Genomic DNA, 13810 nt, shown 5'->3' with positions numbered 1-13810 from the left:
TCCTCAAAATTCTGGGTTTGCATCTCGCTGTTCTGTTTTTTTTTTTTTTTTTTTTGAATCTGGTGAAATAGTTATGTAAGCTGGCTAACTTTAACAACTGCAACTAAATAACGTTTAAGGTTCACAAAAATAAATTCTGCAATGCTTAAGAAATGGTTAAAACCAGGTCAAAATAAACTGCAGGTTGATGGTATAAATATTAAAAAATGTGTTCCAACCCTATTTGCAGTGTGTTTCTGTATTTGGTTGCCTTGTATTTAAAGCATGTGTTGCCAAACTTATGAAGATGTTTTCTTAATCTGTGTTTTTGTCTGCATTTTCTCCAAACAGAAAATTGTGTCTGAAGGCTCCAGTTAAAATACAGAAATTCAGAAGCTGGAAACATGTTTATCAGAGAAAAGATTAAAGTCATTGTCTATAAAATTGTACTTTGAACTTTTTGAATATCAAAACAAATGAACGTGTCATGTCAGTGCAATATCTTTTTTTTTTTCAAAGAAATTAATACTTTTTTCAGCAAGGTTGCTGAATTGATCAAAAGTGAGTGACGTTTATTGATACTTTTTCAGGATCCTTTGATGGATGGAAAGTTCAACACAGTTTTGATGAAAATATTAAGCATCACAAATGTTTTCAAACGAAATGTTTCTCCGCATATTACAATGATTTCTTTTTTTTTTAAATGGTGTAATGATGCTGAAAATTCAACTTTTCCACGACATTCTAATTTATTGAGATGCACCTGTATATCCAAATACAAAACATCCATCCAACCATTCTTCAAAATGCTTGGCCTCTGTGTGGCTACAGGAAAATTGAAATTAATTATTTTAAATTGTAAGAATATTTCACAATATTACTTTTTACTGTATTGTTTGATTAAATAAATGCAGCCTTGGTCAGCATGAGACTTCTATCAAACATTCTCAGAAAAAGGTCCAAAAGCTGTCACGGAGGCAGTAACTTTTTAAAAGGTTCTAAAAAAAAAAAACGTTGAGGTACTAATATGCAGATTTCAGGGGTAAATAAGATACAAAAGTGTAAATTTTTTCAAAGGTACTGCACCAGTGACAGCTTTTATACCTTTTTTTCTGAGAATGAAAATATTAAATCTTACCCACACTTTAGAGCAGTAGTATTTATTTAATTTGATTTATTTTATTTTATTTTTTATTCCAACTTAACTTTCCAGCAGTAACCATGCATTTTCACTGTATGGAAGCAAACTATAATAGTTGAGTATTGCTGCAGTGATTTACCTAAACTTTTTTTTTTTCATGCAACATTTTTCTTTATATTAACATAGGCTACAGCTTTTCCTATTTTTGTGGGTTTTCCTGTTATGCTTCATGCAAAAGGGAATAACTTAAAACTGGGATTTTGGAGAGGCTTTAAAATGATCATTTCAAAGGTGAAGCACCTTATGTGTGTTGGGGGTGGAGAGCTTCACACTTCGGCACTTATCTTTGGTGAAGTGTGGTCTGGGTGCCAGACTTATGACAGTGACACTTCCTCTTCCACATAATGTACCATTGGATTTTTGGGTGCTGTATATACCTTTGTTTATTGTATAAAATGATCTTGCTTACCATTTCAAACCAGTCTTGAAAAATGCAAAAAAGACCAAGATCAAAAGAAGTGATTGATATTTGGTGTGAATCTTATTGGCCAATATCAAACATCAAACACTCAACAATTGCAATTCTCTCACAAAATGATAAATGTTTGTGGATCAGCTCATATTTCTTGATAAGTTTTAAATGCAGTAACAATGCAGATTGGAACAGAAAAGCTTGTCTGTAGGGTGAAGGGACATTGTGGGGGAATAAAAGCTAAGGAAGCAGAGTGTAAACAAAAGGAAGTCATTAGTCCGAGCTGAATAAAACACCCTCCCTTTCAGACACACCTCTGATAACATCTGCTGTAATCACTGCATGCTTGAGCATTCACATTGATGAAGTATTTTCTTCTTTTTTGGGAAAGCCACCGGTTATAAAACAACACACTGAATATTGATGAAGATATATTTGAAGTGAAATACTTGATCCCAAACAGTCTTGCTGTCTGTAGTCAGTGACCAACATGTGATTTTATCATGCTGGGATATTCATATTGTAAATAATTATGTTCCTGGCAAAAATGTTATGCTACATTTTAGAGTGTAGACAGGTGCTGCAATTTTTTCTACAATGGGAGGGTTTGGAAATATATATATACAGGCATCACAGGACAACAAATCCTCAGATTGGATCCTTCATGGGACATGAGTCATACTATGGTGCTTTTTTTCTTTCTTTTCGCCATTTTATGCTGATTGCACATTAATTGGCCAGTTACATGTTTTATATTATTGTGCAGTGGTTACGGTATATTAATATAAATGCAATGCAGCATATTCCACAATCCACTTTTGCATATTGAATTATTCACAATAGTAACCAAAGGTTGCAGAGGTTTGATGAAATCCTCCAAAACGAAGTTGGATTTTACTGGCCAAGAATGGCTGCACTTGCATGGAATCCATCTCAAGTATTGTTCAAAGATTAAAATATGACATGAGAACATTATTTATCTCATGAAGGAAAAAAAACATGTTTGTTTGAGGGTTTGCATTATAGCTTTACAATAATTTGAATATAAAACAAAAATAAGAAGGTTCATTAAAAAAAAAAAAGTGTTGTTTTTAAGGACATCATTTATTAAACAGAAAACTGAAACTTTTAAATGCTTTTTTTTCTTACCATTCTTTCAGCTTTTTATGTGTGTCTATTTAGATATTTTTACATATTCAAAAAAGTAAGAGAAAAGGAAAAACTCTAGACAAATGTCTAGACAAATGATGTCAACAACTTTGTGACATTAGGAGCACAATGTCCCTCGCTAATCCCTCTGTCTATGGCGGTATTTTGGAGGTGAGAAAGCTTTGTCTATCAAAGATGGCAGCCGATGTGTTAACGGCTGATCATTAGCTGCTACGGTTGGCTCCATCAAAAGACACAGCCTTATGTTTGATGTTTCCAGATGGTGATTTTTGTGAATAGGTGAGTTAATCATTGTGGTCTTGGATCTGATCAAAGTTAAAATGTTCATAGTGGAGGCCTTTAAACAGACACAAAAGAGGATTAAAGGAGTGCGTGCGTTAGCATTGCTGCAAAATGTGTTTTCTTCAGTTTAGTTTATAGTCATTTCAGCCACACGCAAGTGTTCAGTGGAGCAAAATGTTATTTCACAAGGTCTAAAGTGCAAATTGCAGATGGGACAAACAGCACAGACAGACTATTTGGATTCTGAATGTATAATCTGTGTCAAGAAAACTTATCAGGTTACATGAAGTCTTTACATGTACCTTACAGGCTTTTCTGCCACTGGGCCAAATTTATCTATGACATATGCTTGTTCTATTATATTCAAAACAATCAATCAATGCTAAATAAAATAAATACAAATAAATAATTTTAAAATACCTCAATAATTTGTTTCTTTGACTATGGAGACTTTTATGTCACAGGGATTGCTCTTTACTAAAATAGATTTGAACTTTTTTTCCTCATATGACACTCACTTTAAAACTATTATATTTAAATTACAAACTTTTTTTTTTTTTACCATACCCTTGGAATTATTTTTATCCTAAAACATGAATTTAAATATAAATATATATATATATAATATTTCAATATTTTGATGATTTTTTTTTACACAAATTACATCAGTGACATAATTTCCATTACAACCATATTTTGTTGGAAATGCTCATGATATTTTATTACGTAAGTACATAAAATATGATTACAATTCTAAAACTTTTAGGCTACTACATTTTTAAAATGATACAGATTTGTATAATTTTGTAACTTTTTTTTTTACACAAATTACGTAAGTGGCATAATTTATATTGGCATATTATGTTGGAAATAGTCATGATATTTGATATGTATATAAACTATAAATTCAATTATCAACATTTTACTACTTTAAATAATTCTGCCAATATGAAAAAAACCCACAAAGTATTTCAAAAATTATTTGGTAAAAATTATACTGATTTTTCCATTACAAGCATATTTTTTGGAAATGCTCATGATGTTTCATCTCTATATACAAAATATGAATTCAAGTATAAAAATTTACTATATATATATATATATATCAGTGTTGGGGGTAACGCATTACAAGTAACGCGAGTTACGTAATCAGATTACTTTTTTCAAGTAACTAGTAAAGTAACACATTACTTTTTTAATTTACAAGAAAATATCTGAGTTACTTTTTCAAAAAAGTAACGCCAGTTACTTTGTTTTCCCATTTATTGACTGACAGCTCTCCTGTCCCCATATTGGGAGAAATCGGAAGTGCAGAGGAGTTGTGTGCGCTGTGTGAACATGATGCTACTGTAGTTCTAGACTAAATGTGAATGTGCATTAATTCATCCCACTCACAAAAAACAGATTTAGTATTCATCAAAATGAATTGAAACCTGCCAACCTGACGCAAACCTGCAATAATTAAATATGTTAAATAACACAAATGTACCTAATCCCATTTTTTTTTTTTTATTGCTGAAGAGACCTTCTCCTGCGTTCTACTGTACAGACGTGAATTTACTTTTCCTTCAGCCTGAGGTTTATTCATTACACTTTTTGGTTTGAAAGGACTTTTACATTTGCTATAAATAGAAATTCTTATATTAAAAACAATCAAGCCCTGCTCATATTTAAAAAGTAACGCGAAAGTAACGCAAAAGTAATGTAACACATTACTTTCCATAAAAAGTAACTAACGTAATTAGTTACTTTTTTAGGGAGTAACGCAATATTGTAATGCATTACTTTTAAAAGTAACTTTCCCCAACACTGCGATATATATATATATATATATTAACCATTTTACATCAGTGGCAATTTCCACTACAAGTGCAAGGCTGCAAACTGATCCGAGGAGCTGATCAGGAAAGCATCTCAATCCAACAATACACGTAGGCCTACATGTTTTTTCAAGTCATGTGTATTCGGGTGGAGATCCCATTAAACTCACACACGAACCTTTTACAGATGCAAATGTGCCACGAATGTCAAACATTCACACCTGCGTCCTATCAGTTCACTTTGATCAACTCTGACGGAAGGCTGGCCCACTGGATATATAATGCCATTCGAAGGTAAGTCAAATCACTCCAAGCTGAACACCAGTAGGACTAGGTCACAATGGCAGTCGTGCATGGAAACCTTGGGAATGGACACTTAAAACAATTCCAGCTGTTTCCTACCGCGGATTTGGAAAGGAGGACTAACATGCACACAACAGGTGGGTGTTTACGCAGGAATCTTTCTAGAAATGCATTTGGGAGTTACTAAGTAATCAATATGTCTAACTTCAATCATTTTACTCATTTTCTCATCAGATTACGCAACTCAAGACAGGATGAGGTTCCTCAATGGCGCCTCCAGAGCGGACAGCGCGAGTTTGTTTACGCACCGCAGAAAACGCACCAACTTCACGCAGCAGCAGATTGACGTCCTGGAGAAAGTCTACTTGGACACCAAATACCCTGATATTTATTTAAGAGAAAAACTTGAGGCACTGACCGGCTTGCCAGAGTCGAGAATTCAGGTGAGATTTCTGTCAGTAATGTTCCTCAGAAAAAGACCTGCTTAATATTAAAGATGACTACCGGGCTAGTTGTCAAATGTTTTCCCCCTTAAGTAAATATTTCTCAGAGCAAGTTTGTTTCAAACGCTATTGACCAGGGAAATTGTTGTTTTTCAGAAGGGCATTTTTCAAGAAGAAAAATATTTTGAGAAATACGTTTTGAAAAATGAAATGGGCTACTATCTAAAGTAGTAAGGAAAAAAAACATCTTCCGTAACGTATGTAATGTTTTGATATGTATTGACGATCAGCTATATAAGGTCTTCCGTCGATGTAAAAAAAGTAGGCTACCTTTGTAATCTTATAACAGTACAGAAGCATTTAAAACTTTTTTTATTTTTATTTTTATTTTTTGAATTATGAAATTATAGGCCTACTGTATTACAACTTCCCCTAAATTGACATTTATGAAAAATGCTCAACTTGAAAAAACGGTTCAACCTTTCAGTTTTAGTAAAAGTGTGACAACTATAGCCCCGGTCTTCCCTGCTGGCATTGTCTGAATGTATGCCAGTGTGGTTTTATTGTTTATTAATGGCATCAGCTTTCTAAACCAATGTCAATTTTCTATTCAGGTCTGGTTCCAGAACCGAAGAGCCAAGTCACGGCGCCAGGTGGGAAATCCTGTTCCAAATAAGACCAGTGTAAATGTTCCGACTACCAACAGTCTCCTTATGAACCAGTTTACGACACATCAGAACCACACTGGCCTGGAGACACAAAGACTGCCAAAGTTTGCCACGGGGGACAACTTCAGTCAACAGCTGATCAACTCCTCAGATGAGAAGATCTACACCATGGAAGGTGACATGTACAACCCAACCACGATTCCGTGCATGTTCAACAGAACCGAGGAGAACCAGATCAAGACAGATCACCTGAGTGTCGTGGTGCCACGCAATTACACACAGCAGTATCCAAAGGGACACGGACAGTTTATGAGCACCAGCCATGCTAAGTCTACAATGAAGCAGTTTTTGGTGGAGTATGATAACTTCCCTCCGAACAAGACCATTGGGCCAGAGATGAAGGTTGTTATTCCGCCTCTCCCATCACAGAATAACTTCATGATGTCTTCATCATCCCCCAAACATGTCACCTGTTCTATCCAAAACATGCCAGTAAAGGTCCAGCCGGGAAGTTTTGAAACTTTCTCACCCATTAGAGCAAGCGAAGCCGCCGAGTTCTCAGATTCCGATTCGGATTGGGAAAGAGAAGCCATGTCTGGTTTTAATGGGTTTATTTAGCGTTTTCAATTGATCACTCACAGACTTTATCTGAAGCTTTGAAGAACATTTTAAGCTTTGAAAATCAGATATTTATTGTATATTTCAGATATTATTGTATGTTATGTGTGATTATGACACCATATGGATGTAAAGAAAGACAATCTGCATTCATAAAAGTTTTTATAAAACCTCAAAATACAGACTCTGAGCCTTTATGAAGATAATAGAAATCAATTTATTTACAAACGTCTGTCTCATGCATACACTTACAGGTTAAAAAAACAAACCCACAGAAAACTAACGCATTCAAAACATACACCAGTGGGGCATTTGGGTGATTATTTCTTCGTCTAAGGACAAGACAAACTTTCATTCCACACAGCTGTCTATTACAGGACTTGTATAAACAGATTGGTTGCTTTGCAAAAATACCTAACTCAAAAAATGTCCACATTACCCTATATATGATCGATTTATTGATATATTTTGAGTGAACTGTACAGTTATCTACAATGTACATATTTAAAACATACAGAACAGTACCTCGTCTCTCAGGACATTAAAAGTTATACACGTCGAGAAATAGACAGAGGAAATAAAATTATACAAAATAGTTTCAGTCCAACAAACTGCACCAATCAGGAGTGTCACTCGAAATACACCCTAGTTGGAAACCACCAATAATAAAAATAAGGGGAAACTTGCATATCAAATTGAACGTGAGCAACAGCTGAAATGACATCAAACAGTTACATCTACAAAACAAATTCTTTTTTCTAGCTAGTTGAACATATTCAGACACTTTGGTGTCGGGCAGAGAATTTTAACACTACTTGTGCAGGTAGTGTTACTGAACATACATTCTGACCTTTCATAAACGTCAAACAGAATGAACACAAAAGAACAAAGTGATGAGCTGAAGAGGTGCGTGTCGCTGTCCATATTTGAGATCGGGAGGTGTGCAAGTTTATTTCAGTCACGTTCTGTTGGTGTTGTTGGCAGAGAAAGCATGGAGGTTACCCAGCTGGCTCAGCCCGCTCTGTATGTGTGCTACATGGATCTCCACATTATCCTGAAAACAACTGTAGAAGACAGATCATTGTAGGTGATTAATTCCTTGAGTTTTTTAAAGATGGTATCGGCACTGTATGACTAGAACTTTCAGAACGGCAAAAATAAAAACAAACAATGTAAGATAAATGGAGCAAAAACAACAGAAATTAAAACAAAATATGTATTACCTCAGGTTGGAGTCATCTATTGAACTCTTTATGTCATTCAGAGAGTCTGTGAGTGATTTGAATTCAAATGAATTCAAGTCTCCCCCTTCGGCCAAACACTGCATTAAATAAAGAAATATGATTAGGATTCAATGTGAAGTAAATTTTCATGTGACATTGTGGCACTTGAAAGAGCTTGACAGAGCTGAATGAAAAACTTAGTTGAGCAACTGAGCTGTTAATTGATTAGTCTTCATCATGGTAGTCTTGGCTCACAAGTTCCTGGTCTGTGCTCTATGTACATGCTTTTTAGTATGGAAGCTTATTTCCACCACAGAAGAAAAAAGAAAAGGTAATGGCAACGTATTTCACAATTTGGACATTTGTCTCAGAATTACAAGAACAGTCAGAATTGTGAGATAAAAAGCCACAATTACCTTTTCTATTTTGTAATAGATGTGAGATGAAAAGTCAGAATCAAAAAAAAAAAAAAAGTAAATAATTGTAAGATGTAAATGCAGGAGGAAAAAAAAGATGCATAAAAAGTCTCAATTACTTTTTTGAATTTTTAATTCTGTGGTGGAAATAAACTACCATAGTGATAAGGCATGCTTCCTTCAGATAATGTAAAAATGTTCTGTTTTAAACAACATGCAGAGGTAAACAGTTTAGTCTGGTACCCTGATCTGCAGGAGGAGTGCAGTAAGACGAGAGACGAGTTGGGTGAGGCTGGGGCTCTGGACACGTTGCTCTCCATCAGGCAATGCATTACTCTGACGCACAACTTCCTGTGACTCTTCTTCACAGCGCCGTCGCAACTCACTGGGCTGATCTGCAGGCTGCATGCCCTGATCTGGAGCCAGCTGAACAGAGAAGATCATGGAAAGTGAAAGGAAAATGTGTGAAGGTGAACTAAAATGCATGTTTTATGTCCAGGATTTTGTGAAGAAAACCAGAAGGTCTGGAAAGCAAGTTTGGTCATGTGGTGGGGTGAGTAAAAGAAACATACGTACCTCATAGCAAAACTGCTTTACTTCATGAAGGACTTTGTTGAGGTCTTTATTAAGCTGTTCCAGGTCCAGTACTGTTGTGGCATATCTCTTCTGCAAGTCCAATCCGATCGGCATGGAATAGGACTTCTGCAGAGGAATAATGGAAGAAGTTACATGGCGTACTACTAAGTTATCGTGTACAAAAACAACACCATATCAGCTGTCAGACACTTACCAGCTTCTCAGCTTCTGTGTTCATCTCCTTCAAATGCTTTATGTGTTCTTTTTTAATCATGAGGATTTTGGACAGGCGTGTCTAGCAGGAGAATAAAACTAAATATTGAAATTCTGTGGAAATTCAAGTAAATAGACAACATTAGTAGTGACAATTCTCACCACTTGCACAAGAAACTTGACAGGAAAGCCACCCAGTGTCTCTCCATCAGTTCCTGTCAGTTTACTTCTCCAGGGGGATTGACTGAACAGAGGGTCATTATCCTGGGAACAGAGCAATATGAGGCTAAGATCATTTTTCCAAAACACTTTGGTGGAATTTAATTTTAAACATCTATTATTCATGTCAGTGGTTCTCAACTGGTTTTGCTTCAGGACCCAAATTTTACACTAAATATGAAGTGTGACCCACAGTACCAAAATGGTCATAAAGCAAACAAAACAATATAATAAAATATATGAATAGCCCAACACTATGCAAAATGATTAAAATGGCACAGACCTGTCTTTAAAAATTAAGTGTTTTGGTTTCTAAATGGCTTTTGAAATGGTTGCATACTTTTGGCACCCAATTATTCACCAAAGGAAACACTTTGTGGCTGGAACAAACCACAAGTTGTTGCATTTTATTATTTGTATTTAGCCTTGTTTTGTCTATGTTGCCTGCAACACTAGCAGAACAGATCTCAGAAACATTTCAGGATAATGAAACACCAGTTAACAACCTCGTTAAAAAAAAAACACATTTGACAGTCTGATTTTACCATTAAGATGGACTGGGTTGAGCCGGGATAGGACCCGCGGGGTGGGGTCAGAAAGTTCTGGAAACGAGGTGGCCTCTGTTTCTGAGCGAAAGCAGATATGGGCATCGTCTCATGAGGTTCATTACTCTGGAGAGAAAGCAGTGGGGAGTGTTAGCCATTCAAATCAAATGACACTTTACTGTTTTAAAGAACGACTCAAATTATAATGGCCATTTGTGATTTTCTTACAAGCACTTCGTAGTCAGGAACAGTGTGTGTGCCGAGCCCATTTCTGTCAAAGGTCACACGATACGTTGCTGCACTGGTATCTACTGCATCAATCTGACCAGTAAACAGGCCATCATGGACACCCCTAAGACGAGCTACAGTTTAAAGACAAAAAAAAAGAAAACAATAAAAAATATATATATATTATTTTCATTCAAAATATTTTATTTTGCAAAAAGGCATACCTTTGATTTCAGCACAATGAGCAAAAGATATGATTATATAAGCAAAAAAAAAAAATGTAGAAAACTACAATATCTCTGGATCAAGTTCATTTTTACTAAACTTACAATCTGAAGACATAAAAAGTCTAGGGCTGGGCAATTTGGCAAAAAATTAAAATCTCGATTATTTTCCAGAATGTTTTAACGATTCTCGATTTTTTACGATTTTTAACTAGTCAACTTAAAAATGTAACTACAACATGATTCAAGTAACTTTTTCTTTATTAACCCTCTAGTTAAAGAAAATTCTATTCCAAGTGCACCACACATGAAGTTGTCAACATGATGTAAATCAAATCACTTCTGCATATCTTTGCAAAAAAGATGCATGAACTACAACTACATCTTGTACAAACTTGTCTTATACATGTTCAGAAATAATATGAGGAAAATGCTTTTAAAAAATCTCAAAAGTCAAGGTAATTCAAATTCAAAATGACTGAAGGTATAACACCAGTAGACTATTATTAACTATAAATGTTCTATAAAAACAATTGCAGCTTTCAGCCCGTCACCATGATGCAAACATGAAATATCAGGCATACAGTAGTAGTTACAGGTTTTTTTTATTCGATTGCGCTACTTTTCCGGTGTTTTTTTTCTATGTAAACATGGGCGTGTTTGACTGTTGCGCTAGCGTCTCTTGTAGCGTCTCATGCATGAAACGGCATTCTAAAAACGCGGCGCTCAAGTTAAAGAAGTTCATCTTCTTGCATTTGTTCCTACTCCACTGCCGCGTCTAGGGCTGTCGCGGTGAGGGAACAATCTTTGACGAACACCCAATTCATATATCAAACTAGGCTATATGTTATTAAATTCTACATAGGCTATATATCAAATTATTTTATTTACAAGTTTCATGTTTGTGTTATCCCGTTTTTCCCCCGTTGCATCTGAAAATTACTTTCAGAATTTTTTTTTTTTCAAAGCAGCGGAAATAAAACACGGAAAAATCGCGGTTGCTGCGGTTCTTGCATTCCTCTGCGGTTTGCTCGTCAATAGCGCGGTATGCGATATTGCGGTTATCGCGACAGCCCTAGCCGCGTCGCATCTTTATCAACACAAAAGCGCATTCTGTATGAATGGTGCCTAGCGATATATTTATGGTCCTTCACTGAGTGCGTCACACGTGAGCGGTTAATCACGTGCGCCGACATGCAGTTGGATCGTTCTTTTCTCTTTACTGTTATCATTGGCATATTGTCACAGTGTCTAATTCTAACATTTGGTAATATTTCTATTCAAAAATCACGATTCCGAAAAAAAATAAAATCGTGGCAAAACATTAAATTCGAATTAATCGATAAAATTGGAAAAATCGCCCAGCCCTAAAGTCTATTTCAAAATGCTCCTTACACATCTGCTGATTGTGTAATATCAAACAGCTCCTCACCTGTCACTTTAGTGCCAATGACCAAGGGCAAAGGAATCTCATCTGGCAGGTCTTTGCATAGAGACATATCTGTGATTTTCCTCTGCTGCAGGAGACGCATCTTCTGCCTCTTCTGTTTCAGAGCCATTCGCTCTTCAGCAAAGAATGCTGAGGAACATCTGAAAAACATGAGACACATAACTTGTACAAGCATCTGAATCAAAGACATCAGCACTGCATGTTATGGGCATTTATTACTGTATAAGGTTGAAAGTGAGCAGTTAACCTTCGAGGTTTGCCCATAAGTCTTCTGATTGTTCCCCATTCAACTCTGGTCAACTTTCTGGTCTTTAGATTAGGAAAAGACTCCTTCAGACACAGGCAAAAGTCATTGTCTCCTTCAAATAAAGGCCTAAAAACATGAAAAAGATGACAATTGGAAAGGCAAAAACATAAAATATTAGTGTTCTAGCAATATGCCAATATAATGCTGATATATACACAATACAAGTTAGCAATCAGTCAAGCAGACTATTTAGGCCCATTTACTGCGTCTATTAATATTAATAATCTATTAATAACGGAAAGGCAATATCATATTTATGGAAGGCAGACACTACTATCGTTTTCCAATACTCAAAATTATTAAAATAAGAATGTGAATATTAACAGCACAAAAGTGACTGGAAATATAAGGCCTGCAGAACATACCTGTCAATATTTGAATAGAACCATTCATAGATGCACCATTTGTGCGCTTTGGGAAGTTTGAGCAAGTTTCTTAGTCTCAGTCCAATTTTCTGTGAAGCCCTTTTGTCTGGTGTTGTGACATTTGTAAGTTTCTGAAAAGGAAAACATTCAAATTTTGCTGGTCATTAAAAATGCTAAAATCACTGATCTTTATGTCAATAGGTTAATGTATCCTTAAAAGCATATTCTGGACACTGCTCTCACCTGAGGCACAGTGGTGACCCTCTGGCTTCTCCTGGGAGATCTGGAGGCAAGTGGCCGCTCCTCATCCTCACATGACAGTCGACTCCTCTTTGAGCTCCTTGTTGGCTGAAGGACAAAGCAGACAGGAGATATTTAGGAACAGTAAACATTAAAAGGCAAAAGTGCTACCATGGACCTTGGTCAGGTAAGCACCCTATTGAATTAAAGGCAGATGAAAACAAGGCTGTGCGAAATCGACTACACACCATACAAAGGTCCTAGATCACATAATTTTTCACAACTCATAACTTTCAAAACTATTTTATTGAATTTTAGTCTACTAACCCCCCCCAATCTGCTGAACATTCTTTTCATTCCCGTCAAAAATTAAATATGGCGCTACCTTGACTAAGGTCTATCGTAAGCAAACCTGGAATTGTAGCAAACAGTACAACAACAAGTATGAAGTAGGGTTGGGCGATGTCTACCAAATTGGCATCGGACGATGTCTACAGTGAAACATCGTGATGGACGATGACATCGGGGGCCGGGGTTAGGGGGTGTGCCCGTAGCGTGAATCCGTATGCAGAAAGGCACGGAAAACAAATAACGCGTTCTACGGAGCCACTAAAGGGACATGGTTAGCCGCTTGCTAGCGGTAGACTGTTACAGTACATGAAAGTTCACTTACCACATACACAGAGTAAGAAATGTCTGATAGGACGATGGCGAATGATTTGCAAATCCTGAGCACCAATGACAAACATCTAATCTTGTCAAATGTGTGGTAAGTACTGCTGCGTGCTGCTTTGTACGTGTGATCGCGAATCTTGAAAGTGAAAGTAAAAAACAAGCGCGAGTTCATAAGCGATTTCAATGCCCCGCATATTAATAACGGCTCCCTGATGCCCGCAGTTTATATACAG

The 13810-nt window shown here is 36.2% G+C and overlaps 3 protein-coding genes across 3 annotated transcripts in view; 1 reads left to right on the top strand and 2 right to left on the bottom strand.

Moving 5' to 3' along the window:
* The first annotated feature begins 5101 nt into the window (after positions 1 to 5101).
* LOC107726752 (homeobox protein OTX1 B-like) lies at positions 5102 to 7051 on the top strand. The gene is made up of 3 exons (XM_016536439.1): positions 5102 to 5304; positions 5402 to 5610; positions 6225 to 7051. Exons 1-3 carry the CDS (start codon positions 5205 to 5207, stop codon positions 6894 to 6896), a joined length of 981 nt encoding a protein of 326 aa, XP_016391925.1. The 5' UTR covers positions 5102 to 5204; the 3' UTR covers positions 6897 to 7051.
* Positions 7052 to 7081: 30 nt separating this feature from the next.
* The window catches only part of lin9 (lin-9 DREAM MuvB core complex component), a 9519-nt gene continuing 2790 nt past the window's right edge, over positions 7082 to 13810 (bottom strand). The window contains exons 4-15 of the mRNA XM_016536438.1: positions 12906 to 13010; positions 12663 to 12793; positions 12238 to 12363; positions 11973 to 12130; positions 10317 to 10450; positions 10089 to 10214; positions 9487 to 9588; positions 9326 to 9406; positions 9112 to 9237; positions 8779 to 8961; positions 8120 to 8217; positions 7082 to 7960 (exon numbers count right to left, since the gene is read on the bottom strand). Coding sequence (XP_016391924.1) covers positions 7855 to 7960; positions 8120 to 8217; positions 8779 to 8961; positions 9112 to 9237; positions 9326 to 9406; positions 9487 to 9588; positions 10089 to 10214; positions 10317 to 10450; positions 11973 to 12130; positions 12238 to 12363; positions 12663 to 12793; positions 12906 to 13010 — 1476 coding nt within the window. The 3' untranslated portion in view covers positions 7082 to 7854. The remainder of the gene's footprint in view (positions 7961 to 8119; positions 8218 to 8778; positions 8962 to 9111; positions 9238 to 9325; positions 9407 to 9486; positions 9589 to 10088; positions 10215 to 10316; positions 10451 to 11972; positions 12131 to 12237; positions 12364 to 12662; positions 12794 to 12905; positions 13011 to 13810) is intronic.
* Positions 10761 to 13810, bottom strand: part of LOC107726741 (poly [ADP-ribose] polymerase 1-like) — a 33876-nt gene continuing 30826 nt past the window's right edge. The window contains exon 21 of the mRNA XM_016536430.1: positions 10761 to 10772. The gene's annotated coding sequence lies outside the window, so the exon portion shown is untranslated. The remainder of the gene's footprint in view (positions 10773 to 13810) is intronic.

This window comes from Sinocyclocheilus rhinocerous, unplaced genomic scaffold (assembly GCF_001515625.1).
Source record: "Sinocyclocheilus rhinocerous isolate Xijiao unplaced genomic scaffold, SAMN03320098_v1.1 scaffold786, whole genome shotgun sequence".
Taxonomy (NCBI): Eukaryota; Metazoa; Chordata; class Actinopteri; order Cypriniformes; family Cyprinidae; genus Sinocyclocheilus; species Sinocyclocheilus rhinocerous.
The sequence above is the reverse complement of the archived record's forward strand: the minus strand, read 5'-3'. Positions and strand labels throughout refer to the sequence as shown.

Bases quoted from the DNA above. Each gene is read 5' to 3' on its own strand.
- LOC107726752 (XM_016536439.1), top strand. From the start codon at position 5,205: ATGGCAGTCGTGCATGGAAACCTTGGGAATGGACACTTAAAACAATTC. The intron at 5,305-5,401 runs GTGGGTGTTTAC...TTTTCTCATCAG, and splicing joins GACTAACATGCACACAACAG to ATTACGCAACTCAAGACAGG. The intron at 5,611-6,224 runs GTGAGATTTCTG...TTTTCTATTCAG, and splicing joins TGCCAGAGTCGAGAATTCAG to GTCTGGTTCCAGAACCGAAG.